The sequence below is a fragment of the Orycteropus afer genome, unplaced genomic scaffold (assembly GCF_000298275.1).
Source record: "Orycteropus afer afer isolate SDZICR_OR568_19922 unplaced genomic scaffold, OryAfe1.0 scaffold00312, whole genome shotgun sequence".
NCBI lineage: Eukaryota > Metazoa > Chordata > Mammalia > Tubulidentata > Orycteropodidae > Orycteropus > Orycteropus afer.
The window spans coordinates 1,227,834-1,251,092 of record NW_006921899.1 but is presented as its reverse complement, the minus strand read 5'-3'; the positions used below and the strand labels follow the sequence as shown (position 1 = coordinate 1,251,092).

The following is a 23,259-nucleotide window of genomic DNA, read 5'->3' as shown; positions in this document are numbered from 1 at the left end:
GGGTTAATAAAAGCAAGCTGCTGCTCCCGTAAATCCTTTCCTCTCCTCCCAAAGCATCTTGCCACAGTGCTCCAGGATTGCCTCTAGACTAGACCTGGTCTCTTTTCTTCCAACTACTACCTTCTTAATCCCTTTTGACATCACCATGTTTTCAAAGTACCATTCTTAACCCTTGTCCTCAAATTCTTTTAGCAGCTTTTTATTTCCCACACAGTACACTTCCTGATCCACAGCAAGGAAGGAAACGCGTCCTAGACTTGCGGGCGCTTCTGGACCTATTACTGCTTGCTTCTGCCAGCCAGTGAAAGGACGCAGATGCTCACTATGAGTGGTCCTTAACTGGCTACTTTACCAAGGAATTCAATCCTCATTTATCAGTTTCAAGAAAGTAACTCCTCACCTCCAAGATTCGAGGTCAAACTTCTAACTACTATACTCAAGACCAAGTAATCGTGATTTGGCCACTCACCATTAGGTGACCAACAAAAATCTTTCCTATTTACTTCAGAGTTTTGTACATTCACTTCAACACTCAAAAGAATTTTTCAAATAGAGAAACAGAAGAGGAAAGAGGCATGACGCTATTTTCTTCAAATAATGCAAGCATTCTACATTTGAAAAGTTTACTGAAAACTTTTATTGTAATCAAAAAGTGACATAACGGGGTTGTAATGAATTCAGCAAATCATTCTGCTGATATTTTAGAACTGATATCCGCTTCTGCCAGGCAATTAAAAAAATTCAAATGTGAAAATTTCACAGTACAGTAAACTCCACCCCAACTAATTAATGGTGGTTAAAAATAATAGGCCCTAGCAAAACCTCTCATGTTACATGGTCACAACTCACAATTCTGTACAAAAGTTCGTGTTATAAAGCTCTGATGTAAAAATCAAATAATCAAGCAGCAATATTTTAAGTGCAGCACAGGGTCTTCCATCTCACTATTTACAAGGTTTGAATCTCTTTACATTATAACAAAATTTAATACAGATGACTTAGTAATTAAGTCAATTTTTAAAATCTGTCCTTTTACACAGTGACAGATTTCACTTTTTGGTCATCTTTCTCCTTCTCCTTCTCTTTATCTTTGTTCTTCTTTGACTTCTTCTTCTTGTGTTTGTGTTTTTGGCTTTTTTCCAATTCGACGTCAGTGCCTGCATGCTTCTTATGCTTCTTGTGTTTTTTATGTTTCTTGTGCTTTTTCTTCTCTTTCTTCTTCTTCTTCTTCTTGCTGTCCTGACTTTCCGCTGAGCTGGCGCTGCTACTGTGGCTCCGGGTTTGGCTTCCAGAAGGGCTGTGACTTCTGCTCGGACTAACGCTGGGGCTGCTCTGACTCTGACTCCTGCTTATGCCCATCTGGCCAACTGCTGCTGGGACCAAGTTCTCTTTTGCCCTCTCTATCACTTTGTCTTTCAGTTCCTTAGAAGTCTTTCCTGTTGTTTCCTCTTCTTTTACAGATACATTACTTTCACTGTCACTTTCATTATAGTCTGGTTCAAAAGCAGCTTCATCAGTTTCTCTAGTTAAGTCGGAGGAAAGTCGAGAAGAATGGCTTAACTGGGGTTTAGGCTTGATGGCATTCTTGTCAATTTGCCCAGTAACTTGCTCTTTTTCAATCTGTGCGTCTGGTGGGTTAAGTATATACAGCAATTTATTGGCACTTAAGTCTTTACTATTCCTTCCTTCTGACACATGCTTCTCACGGTCTTTACAAGGATTTTTATCCACAGACTTTGTCTCTTCACTTGAGCGTTTAGTATCATAAGCGGCTTTGTGATCATGGGGTTTTCTGTCTCTTGAGGGACTTAAATTACTTTTTTTTGAGTCTCCTGTTCCTTTCTTAGGCAAATCTCTCTCGTCTCTGGGTTTATTTTTTTGTCCAGATGCAGAATCTTTACTCCAAGGAGGAGAGTCTTTTCTTCTTGCTGACTCATTCCTTTCATCTCTACGTTTGGAACTTGAATAATCTCTGTTGTCATAGTCGGGTTTTTTGTCTCTGCTGGGAGTGAAGTCTTTATTTGAGGAACCACGGACGGAATCATGCTTATCTGAAGTTCTCGTCTCTTTGGAAGACTGAGACAGACTTTGAAAGCTCCCTTGCTCATTCAGACGGTCCAAATTACTGTCTTTCTCTGGCTGAATGCTGCTCTTCCTCTTTTCCAGGTTGTCCTTTTCCAACACCGAGTGATCTCGATCTTTGGTTTTCCCTTTTTCACTAGAGAGAGAGTTTTTTGAACTTTTAACCTCATGCTGTATTATTTCGTGGCTCACTTCTTTGGCGAGTTTCTGACTTTTCTCTGATGGCTCACTTTCTTTTTCACTGTACTTGACTGTGTTTGATGGCTTAGTGCTAACATTTTTTATAACACTAGCAGGTTTTCCTACACTTGATATAGGCTGCGTAGATTTAACATCTTCTTCTTCAGATTCAAAGTCATCTTTATCCCACTTGGATTGAGGAACCTGAATCATAATAATAACATCTTCAGCAGGTGCTGTATTGTCATTATTATATTCTTCCATAGTTTTAATGACAGTTCGTTTTGTATCTGTTTTTTCTTCAGATTTCCGCACAGGACTGCCTCCAGTTGAGCTTGTACTAAAAACAATCAAGAAAGTTTTAATTAATGACAAAACCACTATTAATTATTAAAACAATGACAAATATAAATGCTAACATTGAGTGAAATTACAATTCCATCTGAATACGGTAAATGTCCTTTTAGTATTAAGTCAGTTACTCTACTGTGGTAGATATAAATAATTTAAATATATAACTGTATAAAAACAAATGGCTCTAAAGCATGAGTGTTAAAAACCACCACACACATCCTCAAACTCTTCTTACAACCTTGTCTTTAACAATCTTTCTTTAAAGACAATAAAAGAGTAAACTTGCCTAAACCCCAGGATCAGCAGATCCTTAATGTATTTCACTTTCATGAAAATTAAAAACACAGATAAAATGAAGGGAAATTCCCTACCAAAACATACACACCCACCCATCCATCATCAGGTACCTGGTATAATCCACAAGAGTTGAGCTGGATCCTTCAGTCCCAGTTACTTTTCGTCTGACCTTTCCTTTAACTTTTTCTTGTTTAACTTTGCTAGATGTTGACTCCAATTTTTCAGACGGTTCTTTTGTATTAGATATATTTTCTGTACTTCCAATTTTTTTCCCCGTTTCTCTGTTGAGCTTGATTTTTTTGGCTGGGGCAGTTGATGAAATCTTGTCCTTTTCAGGGGTTCTATCCATCTTTTCGATATCAGGCTCCATTTTGCGTTTTGGTGATGGTTTCACTATTTCAGTTACTTCTAGTTTAGAGATTTTCAGTGAAGATGACTCAAAATCTTTATCTACACCTTTTTCTTCAGCTTTTCTTTTTCTTTTTTCTCCCTTGCTATCAAGTGGCTTACTTTTCTCAGTAGGTTTCTTGGTCTTTTCTTCCTTATTAGTTAGCTTTTCTGATTTGACATCTTTAGGATAGTCCTTCTTCACTTTTTCCTCTTTGACTGGTTTCACCTCTTGGTGTTCTTTCACTGACTTGGAGTGAGCTTTTCTGGGGATACTAATGCTCTTGTCATCTTTCTGAGAGGAAGATGTTGACTTATTAGCACTGTCAGCCTTTGGAGTCTCCTCTTTGGCTTTTTTAAGTGGAGGCTCAGGTCGAGGAGATTTTTCACGCTCTCCGTCTACTTTTTCTGGAGGTCCTTTAGCAGGTTTTACATTTTCTTTTTTAGACACAGTAGAGCCATCATTTTTCCGTTTGGTCTTGTCACCTTTTGTTTTTGGCTTATCTTTTTCTCTCTTGTCTTTTTCAGATACTGATTTAAACGTGATGGAGTCTGCATCCATCGGTTCATCTCTAACAGGTGTTGCATCGTCTCTACTTGGGAGAACAAACAATGAGTCTGTTTTATTTTCCTCTCCACCTGTAGGTTCTCTAGATTTCCTAGATGTCTCTAGTAACTCTGGGTTCAGAAAACATTCACTCTCTTCTCCTTTTCTTCTTTTTCTATGTTTCTTATGCTTATTTCCTTTACCGTCTCCTGGAGCATTTTCACTCTCCTTCTCTTTTGGTTTCGTATTATCCTTTTGATTGTGACTGTCTCTTGTTGAAAGTTTTTCTGGATAGTTGCCACCTATGTTTCGACTTCTGTGACTCTGTCCAGCAGAATAATCTTCTCTGCGGCCCCTTGGAAAGGGAGAATTCCTGATATTAAGTGGTAAAAATCTCTCTGGAGAAAAGTTCTCTCTATTTGCCGAGGGTCTAGGCTGTGCTCCAGCAGCATAACCCTTATAGTATTTTTCATACCACTCTCTGTATTTTCTCTCCCATTCTCTGTAACGCTCTTTCTCAAATGGGTCTCTAAAGTCAACGCTCCTGCCATAGTAAGCTTTTATATCGTAAGGTGGTGGAACTTCTCTGTATCTATTAAAATATTCGCGTTCTGTTTCCCCTTGAGGTACATTACGTTTATTAGGAGACTGTCCCCTAAATGCTTGAGGAGATCTTGATCGCGAATGGTATCGTCTATATGGAGGCGATCTTGACCTAGATCGATGATATCCATGAGATCTAGACCGTGAACGGTAATTCCGACTCTTGCCTCTGCCTCTTCTGGGATATGGAGGTGATCGTGAATAGGAACGAGAGTGAGAGCGGCTAAATGATCGAGAATAAGAGCGTGAACGTGTCGAACCAGATCTTGATTTAGAGTAAGTATATGAACTTCTTGAATATGATGAACCACTATAAGGAGATTTAGACCTAAAAACAAAAACAAAACAATAGTTGATAGTTGAGAAATATATACAAAATAAAACATAGCATCTCAGATTCTAGCACTCTCCCAATGGTGTCATCTTTCCTTGTATCAAGTTTCATCCTAGGTGATTAAAGAGGCACAGCGACCTCTATTGGAATGGAATAAAGTATACAGAGATCAGAGCAATCAATCACTCTGCGACAAAATAAAAGTGAAATCTTAACAATTAGAGTGGAGTGCATTAATGTACTGTGAGAGTTATATGAGCTAATTGACTTAATGTTAAACAAAAGGTCAATTAAATTTAAATTTTACTTCCTATCTGACAGATTTTTTTTTTGTCCTGTAACGCTATAAAATGAAGCACACTGCAGGTGAAAGCTGAAAAACTAAAGTCTTTTTAAACTTACAGGGAATTTTTGTCATTCAGTTTTTCTATCAATGAAGCAATCTGTATTCTACTACTACTTCCTAATTACTCAGGTTAATGTTCCAGCAAGAAGCTGTAGCCTTATGGGAAAGGGTGCTCAGAAATGTTCTTTGGCTATTCCCTATCTCTTTCCTTCCACAGACAGTTCCCAATTATTTCTATAAATAACTTTAAGGGACAAGGGTAATTTAATCCCCGTAACTGCTAGTTCTACACAATAGAATTTACAGAGACATATCAATAAACAGATATTGAGAAATAAGCTACACCTCCATTTCTATAAGCCTAGACCGAATCAGAAAAATTCCTGAAGTGCAATGTTATTTATATCCATAGCTAATCCCTGGATATTCAAAGTCCCATTTGTAATTCTGTTGTGAAGGCTTGCAAAACACTAACCTGGAAAATGAGCGCCTACGCTCCTTTTGAATCTTTTTGTATTCCATCAATTCCTTAGCAAAATCATTTGTAAACTCATCTAGCTTGGACTTTTTCTTTTCCCTAGTAAAATAAAGTTAAAGAGTGAAAGTTAACAAAAACCATTTAAGAAAACTAACAAGACAAATGTAATTAGATCATGAATGAAATGAATGAAATTGCCATTAGTTTTCTACTTTCAAACTAAAAATAACTAGGAATCCCTGAGGAAGTTGCTTGTATGGCTCTGGTTCAATTTTTAGGTGATTTTTCTTGTACTAACTGGAAACACTGGAAAAGGTTCCAAAGATACCTATTTAATGTTACATCAGAGAATGGAAAAGTGTACAACAATTTCAAGTGAAATTACTTACTCTTCTTTTAGCCGCCGCTGCTCTCTATAGAATTCTTCCCTGGACAAAGGTGGTGCTTGTGTTGTTGGGATGGTATTTGAGTGAGCTGTCTGCACTCCTGATGACACCCAAGGTGTTGATAAATTGGTAGGAGCTGGAGGAAACCCTGGAGGAGGGACACTATACCCAGCAGGTGGTGGCTGGCCAGGAGGAAACTGAGGAGAAAACTGTGGTGGAGGAACACCTGGAGGTAGAGGAAGTGTGTGGGGAGGAGGTGGATACAGAGGCGGCGGCGGGACCGGCACAAACACCGGAGTGGCTGGCAGTGATGGGCCTTGAGTCCTCTGTGCTCTCTCGCTGTGGTGTCGGCCACGGTTTATACTCCTGCAGAAATAAATTCTGAGGTATTATTCATTCAAACTAAAATCATCTGAAATAAGTACACTAGTCCCTTCTACATATTTACAGACAGTGGAGCAGAATCAGTTAACTACTGAAGTATAGAAATGCTGATACCATCTATCTGTAAAACTTAACTCCAAAACAAAACCTTAATTTTTAAGGCCACTTAGGAACCACAATGATATACAGCTTACAGGATCTTCTCTATGTGGTGACAGTATATTTAAAATGTTCTCTTTTGTGACATTCAGATTTAGTATCACCCTACAATTCCCTACCTGCTGTGACTTCCTGGGAACTCTGGTGGCATAGTGCCTAAGGCATTTGACTGCTAACCAGAAGGCTAGCACCCACTCCTCAGAAGGAAGGTTGGGCAATCTACTTCTGTAGAGATACTGCCTCGGAAACCCAAGGAGGGATCACTATGAATTGAATCGACTCACTGCAGTGAGTTTAGTTTTTTTGGTTTTTGTGACTTCCTAACCTCAAGGAGCTCTGGTAGCATAATGGCTAAGACACTTGCCTGCTAACCAGAAGGCTGGCGGTTCAAACCCACCAGCCACTCCTCGGAAGGAAGGTTGGGCAATCCTACTTCCGTAGTGATACTGCCTCGGAAACCCAAGGAGGGGTCGCTATGAGTCGGGGCCGACTCGACGGCACATAACAACAACAACAACAACAACAACCTCACAGGAGCTGACAGGTCAATGCCTCTGTGGACCAGTTCTCCCAAAAATGCCTTCCAAGGCCAAAGCTTTAAATGAATAAAAACCTCATCCTGTCATCTTTTTGAAAAAGAAAGTGGGTAAAGACCCTTCAAAGTAGAATACTAGTTTTCATGTTTGTAATTAACAACTGAAAATCTCAGTGTTTTCTCTTAAAGAGTTAAGGACAAACAAGACCGCTGGTCAGAGTTTCTGAATTGTGCCTTGTGAAAGGGACAGGGAGCATATTTCTTTTGCGTTAAAGGGTTCTTCAAATTATAGGTAATCGCTACATAACAGCAGAAGCAAGAGTTTAGCTTTCAAGCTTCTTTTCAATCAGAGAGCAGTGACCCCATAAATATTATTTTCTACTAATGTGATCTAGTGATAAAGTAGTTAACTTTTATAAGTTTGGCAACTCTCAGTGGAGCACTAGAAGATAATCTTAATATTCTTGTCATAAAGTTAATCTGGGGGCTCCTTTTCCCTGGTGGCGACTGGGACCTAGACAGTTTAGGAAGTATGCTGTCCTCTGAGCTCTGCAGGCACCATGGCACTTCCATGGATTACTGCTTAGATTAACATGGCCCGTGTCTGTCCAGGGCAAAAGCCCCTAACAATAACCACGGCCTTGTCTTCTCTTCTGGAGAAGAGAAGGTGTGTGAAGACTGGGAAAGTGGAGTCTAGAAGAGAAAGAAATGTAACTCTTCTTCACACTTGGCGAGTGGAGCCTGTTAACATTCATATGATTGATCCAACACCTTCAATGGCTTTCTTTTACCCCAAAATGATTATTCTGCTGTGTGCTGACAGAGAGAAGAGAGTCACTGGGAAGGAGATAAAAGATACAGCCTTAAAAATCATTGTTTAAAATAATAAACACCAATTCTTCTTTTACAGACCTCTTAAGGACAACTGCTGAACAATCAAGTGAGATAAGCATAAACCAACTATCCTTCTTCCCCCAACCCTTATTGTTCTGTAGGCTCTCTGGATTATAGTTTCCTGTATGCTCATCAGATTATTGTTTTTCAAGATTTCCAGCACACCTTACCTGTAGCAGCTCCTCTCCCCTCTTCTAATTTGCTGTGGTGGAGATACCAGATATCCAAGTTTGTTGGAACTATGTGGAAAAAAAGATCAAATTGGCTCTGAGTAATTCTCCATGCATAATACAGGGCCTTTGAGTGCAAAGATTTTAACCCTTCAGAACACTTTTTTCCCCACTCCCATATATCCAGATAGATTTATGAGCAATTATTGCTCTTACTTATTTTTTTTGGTTAACTATAGTAGTAATTAGGAGTTCTGATAGCACAGTGTCTAAGGCACTTGACTGCTAACCAGAAAGCTGGCAGTTCAAACCTACCAGCCAGTCCTCGGAAGGAAGGTTGGGCAATCTACTTCCATAGTGATACAGCCTCAGAAACGTTAAGGAGGGGTCACTATGAGTCGGGTCCGACTCAGCAACACATAACAACAACAACAACAACGTAGTAGTACAACATAGTAGTAATTAGGAGCTCTGGTAGTGCAGTGCCTAAGGCTGGTGGTTCAAACCCACCAGCCACTTCTTGGAAGGAAGGCTGGGCAATCTACTTCTGTAGTGATACTGCCTCAGAAACCCAAGGAAGGGCCGCTATGAGTTGGATCTGACTCGACAGCAGTGAGTTATAGTGGTAATTAAACCTAAATATAGAGTATTTGGGAACTTTGGTGGCATAGTGCCCAAGGCATCTGACTGCTAACCACTTCTGGAGGTTCAAACTCACTAGCCACTCCTTGGAAGGAAGATTGGGCAATCTACTTCCATAGATGGAAACCCAAGGAGGGGTTGTTATGAGTCAGGTCCGATTTGACAGCAAGGAGTATAGAATATTACCTACATTATATTTAAATGGCATTCTATAAGTTATTCTGTCAACTTACAGAAAAGAAAAAGAGCCCTTTTCTCTGTTGGGCACTACACATCCCAACTCTACAAATGAGGAGACGGAGGCTAAGTTGTCAAAGTGCATGCCCAACTGCTATGTAGCCAGTAAATGGAGGAGGTGGGATTCAAACCTAGGTTGGCCTGTTTTCAAAGCCATGTTCTTCCCACCAGGGTACTCTGTTAGCCTCTAGTTTAACATAGCTTCTTTACAAGAAATTTAGTTTATCTTTCACACAAAATGACCAAAGCTTTAGAATATAAACCAGTCTTAAAGTGCGTTATATAAAAAAAAAGATTAAATAAGTAGAAAAACAGTTAATAAATTGATTTTTAATGCTTTAAAATATCTCATTAAGAAGTTAGGTTCTTTGTGCTTTAGGGTAGAAGACAGAATCCTATGGATTTTAATATGTAGCATGGGACCAGGGAGTGTTTTGTTCTGTTGTACATAGGATCGCTATGAATTGGAACGGACCCCATGGCACTTAATCACAACACAGGTTTTGTTAACACAAAGTCTTTGTGACAAATATTGGTTTTGGTAAACTTTAACTTTAATATGTACTATTTATTCAGATTAAATTTTGATCATCCAACTAAGGTTTGGAGACATTTTAACCTATTAGGAAAATGATTCAGTATCAAAAATAATTCTTTATTTAAAGAAGAGTGAAGAAAATCAAAGATTCAAAGAAACAATTAGTCCAAGGACCAATGGACCACACAAACCACAGACAGCCTCCACTAGCCTGACACCAGAAGAACTAGATGGTGCCCAGCTACCAAGGCCAACCTCTCTGATCAGGATCACAGTAGAAGGTCCTCGACAGAGAGGGAGAAAAATGTAGAACAAAATTCAAAATTATAAAAAGGACCAGAGTGAGTAGTTGGATAGAGATTAGGGGACCCCCAAGATTATATCTGTTAGACCCTTCAAACTTGGAACTGCACCCACTCCCAGGGATCACCTTTCATTCAGCCAAACTAATAGGCCTGTAAAGTGAACAACACCCATGAGGAATGGGATCCTCAGAGCAATCAACCATGTGAGACCACAAAGGGCAGCACTTGCCCAAAAACAAAGTTCAGAAGGCAGTAAAGATGGACGAATGGAAGCAGGAAACCCAGAGAGGAAATGGGAGAATATTCTTACACTGATGGAATGGAATCTAATGTCATAAAACAAAACGTGTATAAATTGTTGAATGCAAAACTAACTAGCTCTGCAAACTTTCACCCAAACCAAAATAAAATGTTCAAAAAAAATTATCTTCTCATTAACTGAGGTTCTACTAAAAATAACTATTTATCAGATATGAAAGTATAAAGAATCTATAGTATTTTATGTTTTACTATTTTAAAAAGGATTTTTTTAAAGAAAATAATAACTCATATAATCTTGAATTTGTAACATTTTGCATACAAACTATGTTAACCTGGCATATAGAAGAGTTTATAAGAAAAGCATTCAGTAACACATTGTCTAGTTAGAAAGCAACCATGAGAAGTTCATTTTCAATTCATACTTACTGTTCCCAGCCCGGTCGACCCCCACCTGGACGAGCTGCATTTATTCTTACTGGACCTTGGAAATAAAAACAAAAAACAGTAAGAAAATATGAAATTGCATGTTCTATACAGTTAAAATTATTTTTTAAAGGAAAAAGGTCCAAACCAAAATATTTTTACTTACCAGTTGTGGGAATCAATTGTCCATGCAACAGTGACTGTCCAAGCAAAGATGGGGTTCCAAGTACAGGTACTTGATAACCCTTTAGGAAGAAAACATGAATAAAAACTTTTGTTTGTTTAAAAAAGGAATAGTTAAAAACAAAATAAAAACCCTAAAAGCCTACCGTAAACAACTCCATCACCACCCGCAACTTAAAGTGCCAGTAACATTTACCTTCTCTTCCATTAGAGCAGTAATGGCGATTGAGGAGGCTCCCTTTGAATGTTCTGATGCAAGGGCTGCAGCTGGCAAGATTTTATTATCAGAATCCCTGGAAGACAATGTAATTTACAAAACATCAGAAAGTTATCAGAAATGGAAGATTAAGAGGAAAACAACCTGTTGTTACTAATCGTTTATGCTATCATCTACATTAGTATGAGTTAAGTCCAAGATGAGGACTTAACACCTGAGGAAAGTGAAAGTGGACCTTTGGAGAGCTCCTCCTACATAAGGAGTAAAGGGGTGAGTCTCCTGGGCAGTGTGACACGTGCGGCAACGACAGACACTGGCTTTGTGAACGACAAAACTTAAGAATACACCAAGTGTGGGACATACAAGGAAAAACGAACACCAGAGTGGGAGTAAATTCTACTTCCAGCTCTACCACTAAACTGAATCGTGTGCCTCTGCACTCTCTGGTTCTTATTCTCATCATCAATTAAATAAAAGATTAAACTAGATCAGTGGGATATTAAAGCTACAGGTAAGGGTCCAGCCCTAAAAACATCCCCTCAGTGTATCTGGGACAGGTTCCTGGCATCTGCGTTTTAAAAGGGATTGACTGAAGACTTTATGAGCTACTGAACTACATGCTCAAAGGTCCCTTTCATTTCTGAAACACTAAGATTTAAATTAATTATCACTACCTTCCTACATAATTATGTTCCAAAGCAATTACTGTTACTGACTTGTCTACCTCTACTAATGCTTTTTTTAAAAAAAATTTTATTATGGTAAAACATGTAACATACGATTTGCCATTTTAACCATTTTTAAGTGTACAATATGGTGGCATTAACTGTATTTACAATGTTGTACAACCTTCACTACTATTTCCAAATCTTTTTTTACCACCCCAAGCAGAAACTCTGTGTCAGCTAAGAAATAACTTATTTCCCCTCCCTAGTCCCCAGTAACCTCCCATCTACTCTTTGGCTCTACAAATTTGTCTCTTCTAGGTGTTCCATATAACTGGAATCCTACATTTGCCCTTTTGAGTCTAGCATATTTCGCTCAGCGTAGTATTTTCAGAGCTCATCAATGTCATGGCAGGTATCAGAACTTCATTTCTCTTTATGGCTCAGTAAGGTTCCACTGAACACATGTACCACCATTTTGTTTCCATTCATCTACTTCTACCTTTTGTCTATTTTTAATAATGCTACTATGAACAATGGTTGCAAGTACATATTTGAGTCCTTGCTTTCAATTCTTTTGGGAATAAAGTTGTCCCTCAGTATCTGTGGAGGATTCATTCTAGGGTGCCGTGTGGATACCAAACTCCACAGATACTTGAATCTGTTATATAAAATGGTGTAGTATTTACATATAACCTACACACATTCTCCTATGTTATTTATGAGTCAGATCCGACTCGACAGCAGTGAGTTTGATATTTCTTTGGTTTATAGTTTAGGTGAAAGTTTACGTAGAAAGTTACTTTTACAATCAATAGTTCATGAACAAATTGCTCCGTGACATTGGCTGCAATCCCCTAAGTGTCAGCACTCTCCCTATTTCCTCCCTGGGTTCCCTTTTCCATGTCCATCTCTGTCTTCTCATCTTTGGTTTTGAGCAAACAGTGTCCTTCTGGTCTCATGTAGTTGACTGTTCTAAGGAGCACATTCTTTGTGGATACTGTTTGTTCTATTACTTGGCTGAAAGGTGGTCTCTGGGAGCATTTTCAGTTCCAAGTTAGAGGGTGGTCTCGGGTTTCTCACTTTCAAATCAGTAAGTCTGATTTTTATTTTTTTAAATTTTGCTCTACACGTTTTATCTATTCTAACTGGGACCATCCATTGCGATCTTGGTCAGAGTCGGTAGTGGTAGCCAGGCACCATCTAGTTCTTCTGGTTTCAGGTTGTTGTTGTTGTTATGTGCCATCGAGTCAGACCTGACTCATAGCGACCCCTCCTTGGGTTTCCGAGGCAGTATCACTACGGAAGTAGATTGCCCCATCTTCCTTCCAAGGGTGGGTTTCAGGTTAGAGGATGGTTAATGTGGCCTATTAGTCCTCTGGACTAATTGTTTCCTTCAGTCTTCATTCTCCTTCGCTCCAGGCAATAAGAGACTAATAGTTGCCTCTTAGGTGGCTGCTCACAAGCTTTTAAGACCCTAGACACTACAAATCAGCCTAGGATACAGAACATTATCTTTATGAATTGTGTTTTACCAACTGACTTAAATGTCCCCCAAGACTACAGCCCTTAGCCCCTGGGTCCAGTGGTTCAGTTCCAACATTCTATGTTTTATGCCCTCTTCTCCACTTATCCAAATTGTTCTTAATCCTGTTCAAATCTACCCTTTTGTGTTGTTCTTGTTAGGTGCTGTCGAGTTGGCTCTCACTCAAAGTAACGCTATGTCCAACAGAATGAAATACTGCCCAGTCCTATGCCAGCCTCACAATCCTTGCTAAACCTCAGCCTATCACTACAGCCACTGTGTCAATCCATCTTACTGAGGGCCTTCCCCTTTTTCGCTGACCCTCCATTTTACCAAGCATGATATCCTTCTCCAGGAAATGGTCCCTTTAACAACATGACTAAAGTATGTCAGGCAAAGTCTGGCTATTCTCACTTCCAAGGAGCATTCCAGCTGCACTTCTTCCAGGACAGATTAGTTAGTTCTTCTGGCAGTCCCTGGTACTTTCAGAAATCATCACCAACACAACACAAAAGCATCAACTCTTCTTCAGTCTTCCTTATCCATTGTCCAGCTTTCACAGGCAAATGAAGTGATTGAAAATACCATGGCTTGGGTTAGGCACATCTTAGTCTTCAAAGAGGCATCTTTGCTCTTCAGCATTTTAAAGATGTCTTTTGCAGCAGATTTGCCCAGTACAATAGGTCGTCTGACGTCTTGACTGCTGCTTCCACTGGTGTTGATTGTGGAACCAAGTAATATGAAATCTTTGACAACTTCCATCTTTTCTCCATTTATTGTGACCACAAGTGAATATTCCCTCTTCTGGATTAGAGAATTCAACATTTAAAAGGGACTGTTGGCAACCTGTACAGTGTTTGGCCTTGGGATGCTCAATCATTATTTGCCTAATCAATCACCTTCGTCTACCTCTTCTTCCAGTAAAACTAAGTAGTTTTGTGTAAGTAGTCCCACCTTATGGTGCATAGTGGTCCAGAGAATGACACATACCACAGGTCACAAAAAAAAAAAAAAAAAAAAAAAAAAAAAAACCCACCCAAAACTGTTAAAAGCAGGTATGATAAAAAAATGCTACATCATCAATCTCATTTGTTCTCTAACAGTGAGAAATACACATACTCACCGGAAAGGTCCATCTGATTTTTCTGAATGGACTGATATGGACACTGTTGCAGTTATATCAGGAACAGGAGCTGGGGCAGAAGATGAATTTCCAGGCCCCGGAGGAGCCAAGGAAGACTGATTCGAAGTCAATGAAGATATAGATGGGGCTGGGTGAGCTGATGAAGATGTAACCGGAATCATCAGCGGATCCTGCTGTCTCGATATTGGAGATCTCATCAGAGGTTGTAGGTGCCGCTGAATAAGTGGTCTTGGAGGTGGTATTGGGGGTGGTGGTGGAGGCAGCTGTTTTCGTAGTCTTTTTGTATAACCAGTTTCATTTTTGAAGTTATTAACAGCCTAGAGAAACCAAACATTAAAATGTTACAGTAATGTAGTATTAACTCAAGTAGTTAAATCAATTAAAACATTATTATTTTTTTTTTTAAATAAAAAGGATACCTGTCGTAAAAATTTATTGGCAATTAAAGCATCAGGAGAGACATCGTTCTGGTGACATGTCGGACACGTGTGTTCCTCTGACTCCAGCAGTGCTGTCCGTATACCTGAGTACAGCAAGCGTCTGATTATTCATAGCAGCACAGGAAGAACTCATTACTTGTAGACTGCATTAAAGAGATGACCTGCATCCACTCTGTTACATTACTGTTTTCCAAGCACAATCATTTATACTCTTAGATTAAGAAACTTAAACAGGTAAAATCGGTCACCTATGCAGCTCTGGTAGCATAGTGGCTAAGACACTTGCCTGCTAACCAGACGGCTGGCGGTTCAAACCCACCAGCCACTCCTCGGAAGGAAGGTTGGGCAATCCTACTTCCGTAGTGATACTGCCTCGGAAACCCAAGGAGGGGTCGCTATGAGTCGGGGCCGACTCGACGGCATATAACAACAACAACAACATGCAGGTATCAAATCTGTACTCCTCTGCTCTAACATCTCTCTGTAACTTATGCTACTTTAAAAAGAGAAGCCATGTATACATTTGTTTAAACATTTAAATTGAGAGAAAAAACACTCTTTTCCAAATAATATTTCCTCTGCTAAGCTAGTAACAGTATTATGGGAGGGGGAACAAAAAAAGAAATAAGAGATGGCCTAGAGAGAGGCAAAAATTTTACATGGGCAAGTCAGAGGGAAAAAGCATCATATAAAAAGGACAATTAAAAAAAAAAGATGCATTATTCAGGCCAGAGAATCAGAGACACCTACAGCATAGCAGGCAGGAGTAAAACTAAGTTTACAGGTTCACTAATGATGCTTCACTGTGGTACAAATTCAGTAATAAGTGCAATAAGTGGTTTGAAAAATTCAAAACACACTCTGAAATAAATCTTAAGTGGCTTCTTCCTGACTTTACTCTTTACTGAACAGGCCTAAAAAAACAAAGGAGATTTGTATTTCAAAACAAGTTTAAGAAATTAAAAAGGCCAGAGCAGATTAAGCATTGAAATTTTCAGAAGACATTATTTTCTTTTAGGTAAGAAGAGATAAACTTAGGTTAAGTAGTAAGGAAAAAGTTAAATGCTAATTTAAGTGATTATGAAAAATAAAAGTCACAAGTAACAACATGGCAAATGTTAAATAGTACAATCACAAGAAGCAGGTCTCAGTAATATGTAACAAAACCTCAGTATAGTCACTCTGATGAAAGTATATACAAGAGGTGCTCAATTCAGCATGAGATACTATATAAAACATTGTTCTACCTCCTACTTTGGCGAGTAGCGACTGGGATCTTAAAAGCTAGCAAGCTGCCATCTAGATGCTCCTCATTCAGAGCAAAGAAGAATGAAGAAAACCAAAATTCATGGAAACAATTAGTCCTAGAGACTGGTGTTATCATCTGATCTGCAGCCTATACAACTATAAGATCAGAAGAACTAGATGGTGCCCAGCTACCACTGTCATCCACTTGGAAGAGGATCTATGTAGGAGATCCTTGATAGAGAGGGAGAACAATGTGGAACAAAACTCAAAATCATTTGGAACTGAAAAAAAAAAAAAAAGGGGTGGGGGGGACCAGGTTTGCTGGTCTTGGAGACAACAATCATGGGAGAAAGAAGGGCTGCTTATACACAGGGAGAGAGCTCAGGGGGCAGGAGTATATGGAGGGATGGACACAGGGAAGAGGTAACTATGGGGATAAAGTGGGAGGGGAGCTGTTGCATTGTGGTAAACTGTGGTCAATGAGATGAGACGACAGTATATGTGAACTGCTGTGTGGAAAGTGAATTTGCTCTGTAAATCTTCACCCAAATCACAATAAAAAAAAAAAGACAAGAAGAAAAAAAAAAAGGTGCTCAATTCTAATGTCTGAAAAGGATAAAGGATGTCTCTCTCTGTATTTAAATATATGTAATATATATTATCTCAAACAAAAACAGACTTCCCACCACTAAATGTTCATTAATTAACACTTATCAATAACCAACATTTTGTATTTTATTATCACAATACACAATATTGCTAACAGCCATTCCAAGCCAATATTCTGGCATATACATCTCTGAAGGCCCAACATTTCTTACATTCGTCACAGTAACTGTTTCCGCAGCAGGGAATGACAACTGCATCGGTCATAATATCTTTACAAATGAGACACAACAATTCATCTGGGATAGGATCATCTTCTTCTGAAGAAGAAGATGGTTCCTCTGGTAAGAAGGGTGGTTTTTCTTTCTTCCCAATAGCATATGCTTCTCTGTAAAAGAAGGTTTAGCGTTTTAACATAGTTAACAAGGTAGTTTTTCCCAAGACATGCTACATGTTTCATTATACCATAATGGAAACATAAAATCCAGTGCAATGCCCAATCAGTTCAGACAAGCATACCTTCCAAATTAAGGGTAAAGTTATGAACATTCTCCCCCACCCCACCCCCCAAAAAAATACAACAAAAGACACAAAACAAAATCCTAAGCAAATATAACATGAAAGAACAAAAAGTTTGCTATACAAACAGCTACAGGGATCTTAGAACCATGTAATCCACAACTAAGAACTGAGGGCCATATGAACATGCTAAATGCCCCAGTTACACGTAAATGGCAGTGAGACAGGATTTGAATGAACTTAACCATGAGAACACCTTAATCATAATTTTCTCTATCCTACCATGTTCCTAGGAAAAAAACCATCCCCCCGCTCCAGATTTTAAAAGTTCCCAACACATGTGAAGGTATTTAACTAAATGACACAAGATAGGAAACTGCAATCAGTGCTGACATCATATAGTTAAAAGATTGTTCAGAAGAAACATCACAGCACTACCACATAAGTAACAGAGTAAGACTTCAAAACTAGCCATCTACTTATAATTAGTATTTTCAAGGGAAGACTATTTATAGTCCATTAAACAAATGTTAAAGTCTTAAGTGATCAGACAATGTCTTACAAAAACTTCAAGTAAATCTTCATTAGACATTCCTGTTCAGCGTTTGCAGAGATGTATTTTACAGAAATACTGGATATTAAATACATTTCAAAACACCATTAAAAAATCCCCAGCTATTCTTAGACTTGTCCTACTGCTTCCATAACCCCCCCTTCCTGTTGTCAGGCAGATCTGTAACATAGGAATGCCTAGAGATATCCTTTCTAATTTCACTTCTGAACAGTGTGTTATCTCAATGCTGACAATGAAAGCATCTCAGCTGTACGGAGTAGGGTACCTGAGGGGTGTTATTTGTGTTGCAGCTGCTCCATAGACATCACCACGATTCCAGAAATAAGTATCAATTTGCTTATGCCCCACTGTTCCCAATTTGTGAAAGAGGAGTCTCCCACTGCCCAAAAGAGAGAAAAGAAAAGAAAAGGGGGGGGACAAAAAAAAAAAAAGGAAGAGAACAGAGGATAGAAAAAGAAACAGAAGAAGAGTCTGAGTTGCTTATCAGCGGTGTTAGTGGAGAGGGTGAAAGGTTCATTTACAGTACTTGGGCTCCCATATTTCCCCAGTATTTGCTGTGTGTTTGGCACAAATGGGGTTTTCTATTTCAGCATTCAAAAGCAATGAAGTTAATTATTATTAGGGTTCACAGGTGATGTTAATTTTTCCAACACAAATTTCTATTTTTGAAGTATTTTTACACAACAGATGAAGCGGTCTGCTCTTAAATAAACTGTGCCTGCAAAAAAATCACCAATTTAACCCTAACGCTGTGTGGAAGGAACTATGAAATGTCTCTGATCTAATAACAGTGTACCCACAGACTGCTCTACAATGGACCACAAAAACACAGGATGATGACTGATAAAAAACAAATGGGGTGAAGTTGAGGAAGTGAGCAGGGTTGGGAGTTGAGGAAAACATTAATTCTTATCTGTAAACTAAAACACCATATTTACTAAAGTATATACCAAAAAAAAAAACACTCCATCTTTTTACTATCATTCCACACGACAGCCATTTCATCATCCCCACCTGCTCACTAAGCTACCATTCAACATTTACAGCATGAAGCTGAGGAAAGATGTATTCTTATAGACTATTTTGTTCTGTCTGAGAAAATGAACACTTATTCTTTAAATTGATGTTTCTCAAAATATGCCCTGAGGACCCCTTAACGTCATAATCTCTTAGAAGACTGGTTAGAAATGCAGATCAGGGTCCTCACACAAAACCACTGAATCAAAAAACCGCAAGGCAGGGCTCCCAGAATCTTCTAACGCACTTTTGCGTGAGATTCTTCTGCACAATAGAGTTAGAGAAGCACAGCCCAACGGACCACTTAATATTCTGTTCTATATTATGAGTTCATAACTGCTTAAAGCAATTAACTTATCAGTAATAACAAGCAGGTAAAATGGGAAGTTTACCCAGATGAACCATGCTACTAGGCTTTTATTTATTCATTCCATTATAATCTGCTCGTAAAATAAAAACTGAAACAATTTTTTTTTTTTTACCAGTAAGCATTAGGATGTTTTATAGATAGCCGATCTGAACCAATGGCTTATAAAATAAATAATTTTAGAATCTTAGACTCACGTGGCATATCCAAACTTATTCAGCATACCTCAATAGTTCATTTATTCTTGGCACTTAAATTTGCCTCAACATCTCACAGAATTTTTTTCCTAAGTCTTTTGTTTCTCAAAATGATCAATTAAGACATCTGTTTTGTTCACGTACAAAAAATGCAAATAGCATATGTAAGATTATGTGCAAGTATGTATGTGAATGAGCAAGAAAGCAGGGAATGACAGAAAAAGAAAAATAAATTAGAAGACTACAGGGAAGTGGCTTTCATTGATTAAAAACCCCCGAATCCATTTTCAATTTGCTTTACATGGAGCAGACTGCAGCCTCTCATTCTTAACACAAATACTAATGGTCTTGGTATACTATATTCCCAGAGTCCAAGTAGCCAAGTTACAAGCCTAAGATGAGAGCACTATACCCTGGGTCTGACTGTAGTCTCCACAGGTTACACCCAAGCTGAATACTTACGCATCTATAGTGGGTATTGCATATTTTCCAGTGTTTGTAAGCATTGCACCTTTCATGTTAGGATCTTTCACTTCCATCATAAAACTTCTAGGAATTCCAGTGCTCTTTTTAATTCTAGGACCAGATTCAAAGTTCTTATCCTATTCCAAGGGAAAAGGGGAAGGAGAGAAGAGGAAGAAGAGAGAAAGCAGTTACCTTTAATAAAATTAGCTAATATTATGCAGTGCTAAGTGCTTATAAGGAGCTCTCGTAACGTAGTGCCTAAGGCACTTGACTGGTAACCAGAAGGCTGGCAGTTCAAACCCACCGGCCACTCCTCGGAAGGAAGGTTGGGCAATCTACTTCTGTAATGATACTGCTTCAGAAACCCAAGGAGGGGTTGCTATGAGTCGGGTCTGACTCAACAGCACATAACGACAACAATAATAAGTGCTTATATTGTTTATAGTGCTTTACATATATATATAAACCAAACTCACTGCCATTGATATGTAAACCAAACTCATTGCCATTGAGTTGAGTGTGACTCATACCAACCACCAGTGGTTTTCCAAGGTGGTAAACCTTTATGGAAGTAGACTGAACCATCTTTCTTCTGCAGAGTGGCTGATGGGTTTGAACCGGCAACCTTCTGGTTAGCAGTCAAATGCCTTAGGCATCATGCCATTAGAGCTCCTTTTGTATCATCTCATTTAATCCTCACAACAGCCATGTGAGGTTAAGCACCATTACTATCCCCATTTCACAGAGAAGGAAAAATAGGCTTAGAGAAGTCAAGTAACCTGGGTCAAGTTCACTCAATTATTAAGTGGAAGGGTTAGGATTTGAAGCCTGGCAATTTGGCTCTAGGTGCTGAGCTCATGTGACACTGTAATAGAGAAGGCATTATTTTCCAAGAAAAATAAGATGGGTAAGAAAGAATTCTAAGAAAACTAAAGTGACTGTATTACAGTATCTATTTTGGACTTACCCCATTTGTCGGGCAATTCTTAATGTAATGGCCAGGTTTGCCACATCGGAAACAGGTATAAGAAGGTGGTGGTGGACCTAGAGGCTTCTTCATGTAACTGAAAGGGGAGAAAAAAATTACATATACACAAAGACCTCAAAAAATGATGCTTTTGATTCAGGGGGGAAAGTCCCACCCCAAAAGTTCCTATTAGTATAAGGTATTTACGAACTTACTTGATTGGGTCGTATTCATGGCCAGATTGCGACATCATTGCTTTAATTTTATCTTCTTCAGAAGCATTGGCTTCAGCCAGATTGGCAGTCTGTTTAACAGGTAATTATTTGACATACACATTAGAAACACATTTAAGACCACACAGCCAAAGACAACACCACTCATCCTGTAAAGAGCAGTATCTAACTAACCTTGCATAAATACAGCTATTTACATGTATAACCGGAAGAGGTGTTGGGAGCTCCTTACATCATTACATGATGTCTGGGTGTTGGCAGGGCTGAAGAAAGTCTTTCTGGAGGCACTCAAACCTTAGACCCTGTTTGTACCTTACAGTTAGATTTGCATACTACTCACTCTTCTAAGAGTTAAGGGCCAAGGTTAAGGAAACACTTGATGATTTTAAACCTTAAAAATGATTCAAGTGTCACAGATTAAGACTGTAATTTGTACTTATAGTTTGGAGAGAGGGGCACAACAACTAAACATATTATGCAGCAAATAAAAGAAAGTCAGAAGGCTCTTTAGATAGTGGTGTCAGTTTCAAATCAAGTGCAAAAGATGTGCATTGAGTTCTCATAATTTTAGATTCAACTATCCAAATAAGTTTCCTGGACTTCTTATCTTGGGGTATTAGCTGCAACAGTCCAGATATAAGCAGGGTCTAAGGGAGTGAGTGATCCCTAGTAACCTGAATCTGCAAGCATCTAGCACTCACATCAGCCATTCAATGGGTTTTACCTTGACATTCATCCACAAAACAAGCAAACAGTTTTAACATTTTATTGTAATTTTATATACAAAAAATGCTTAACATTAACAGAGCTTAGAACAACAGTTAACATTTACAGAAAACTGGATTACAGATGTTTAACAACTAATTTGTTTGAACCCAAACATTAATTTACAAATAGTTAGAAAAAAAGAAAAAGAAAACCCACCAAACCTCCCCAACTCTTCCCCCCAAAGAAACAAAGGTAGGAATAGACCAAAATTCAAATATGGTCCTTACAGTACACAATAAAACAGTAAACTATAAACTGCTAAAGATGTTAGCTCTGTGCTAAACCACTTTGCATTAAAAATTTAAAAGAGGATGGCTTTAGCCCACTTTATGCTTTAGAATTGTCTATTTTAATGCTTAACTTTCCCGGAACAGGAGCTTAAAAAGCAGTATTTATTACTAGGACATTTTTGGGTGGGGTACATTCTAAGGGGAAAAGGACACAACCTCGAACAAAGCCAAGGACATGATAGGGACAGCACTAATGGGAAACCCATCTTTCCATTAACCTCGGTTGTAAAATTTTGTTTCATGTTTCTGAGATAGGAGGGAAAAAAGGAGTTTTAGAAAACTGGAAAACTTCCTTCTTGGCCTTCAAAAGAATCTGCCTGTTCTTTAATATTTGCCTTTTTTTTTTAAAGTATAATTTACAAGCTAAGTCTATTGTTTTAAAAATTAATCCATCACTAGTGCTTTCCCAAACAAAACGTACAATTGTTGAATAGAAAATGCAAGCAATCTTATCGCAAAACATGGCATATACAGTAATTTCAGGAGGTAACAGTTTGCCCCTCTGCCAAACATACACATTGGTATATTCCTGCAAACAGCTGTATACACTTATACAAGTCACATAGTCTGTGTTCAAACAAATTAGGTTGTTTAAAAGTTTTTCTAATGCAGACAGACTACAAGTCTATAGTATAAGAACAACTGAATCACATTTAAAATGCTGATCATCACGGGATCAATTGATATACTCATGAATAACCACACAATCGTCCATGTTAAGGAAAGCTTCTATTTTGGCTGCTTAAAGAAGTCCACATAATTTACAGCCAAAACCAGGGAACTCCAGAACTCTGTTAGTTTCCAATGTATAATTAAACAAAATGTATGAGGAAAAAAAAAATGAGTAAATGTAGCTTCATATGTTTCTTCTGTCTTGAAGATGAGCAATACTCCAACATTAGACTGAGGCTGAGAAAGTGCTCCCCTATCTTTCCAAAAGAGCAACTACTATTTACAGGAAAATAACAATACGTACAATTGCTTTGCAAAATAGATCTGCTCCCGCCCCTCTGAAAAAATGGTTCCACATAAAAAAATACGATGTTAGAAAAAGACTTATATTTTCAAGAATATATATGTATATATATATATATATATACCTTTGTAAGCTGGGCCAGAGAAATAGACGCAGAAGAGTCATCAATCTGTTCACAAAAAATTAAACACACATTCAAGTTCCACACTGAAAACATCTGAAAGTGATCATTTAGCCCCTATTGCCATTACTGTTCAAATACTGCTATTTGCTTAGTTTTCTAAAGAATGTATTTTCTGTTTTAAACCAGTAAGTG

General features: G+C 38.5%; 1 protein-coding gene across 1 annotated transcript in view; it reads right to left on the bottom strand.

The window, feature by feature from the left end:
* Positions 1 to 1,032: 1,032 nt before the first annotated feature.
* RBBP6 (RB binding protein 6, ubiquitin ligase) overlaps positions 1,033 to 23,259 on the bottom strand; it is a 34,239-nt gene continuing 12,012 nt past the window's right edge. Inside the window, exons 4-18 of the mRNA XM_007951798.2 lie at positions 23,068 to 23,112; positions 20,892 to 20,980; positions 20,677 to 20,773; positions 19,707 to 19,846; positions 16,786 to 16,958; positions 14,696 to 14,799; positions 14,256 to 14,593; positions 10,922 to 11,018; positions 10,709 to 10,787; positions 10,546 to 10,600; positions 8,137 to 8,205; positions 5,998 to 6,360; positions 5,606 to 5,707; positions 3,024 to 4,778; positions 1,033 to 2,602 (exon numbers count right to left, since the gene is read on the bottom strand). Of these exons, the coding sequence (XP_007949989.1) occupies positions 1,033 to 2,602; positions 3,024 to 4,778; positions 5,606 to 5,707; positions 5,998 to 6,360; positions 8,137 to 8,205; positions 10,546 to 10,600; positions 10,709 to 10,787; positions 10,922 to 11,018; positions 14,256 to 14,593; positions 14,696 to 14,799; positions 16,786 to 16,958; positions 19,707 to 19,846; positions 20,677 to 20,773; positions 20,892 to 20,980; positions 23,068 to 23,112 (5,076 nt within the window). The remainder of the gene's footprint in view (positions 2,603 to 3,023; positions 4,779 to 5,605; positions 5,708 to 5,997; positions 6,361 to 8,136; positions 8,206 to 10,545; positions 10,601 to 10,708; positions 10,788 to 10,921; positions 11,019 to 14,255; positions 14,594 to 14,695; positions 14,800 to 16,785; positions 16,959 to 19,706; positions 19,847 to 20,676; positions 20,774 to 20,891; positions 20,981 to 23,067; positions 23,113 to 23,259) is intronic.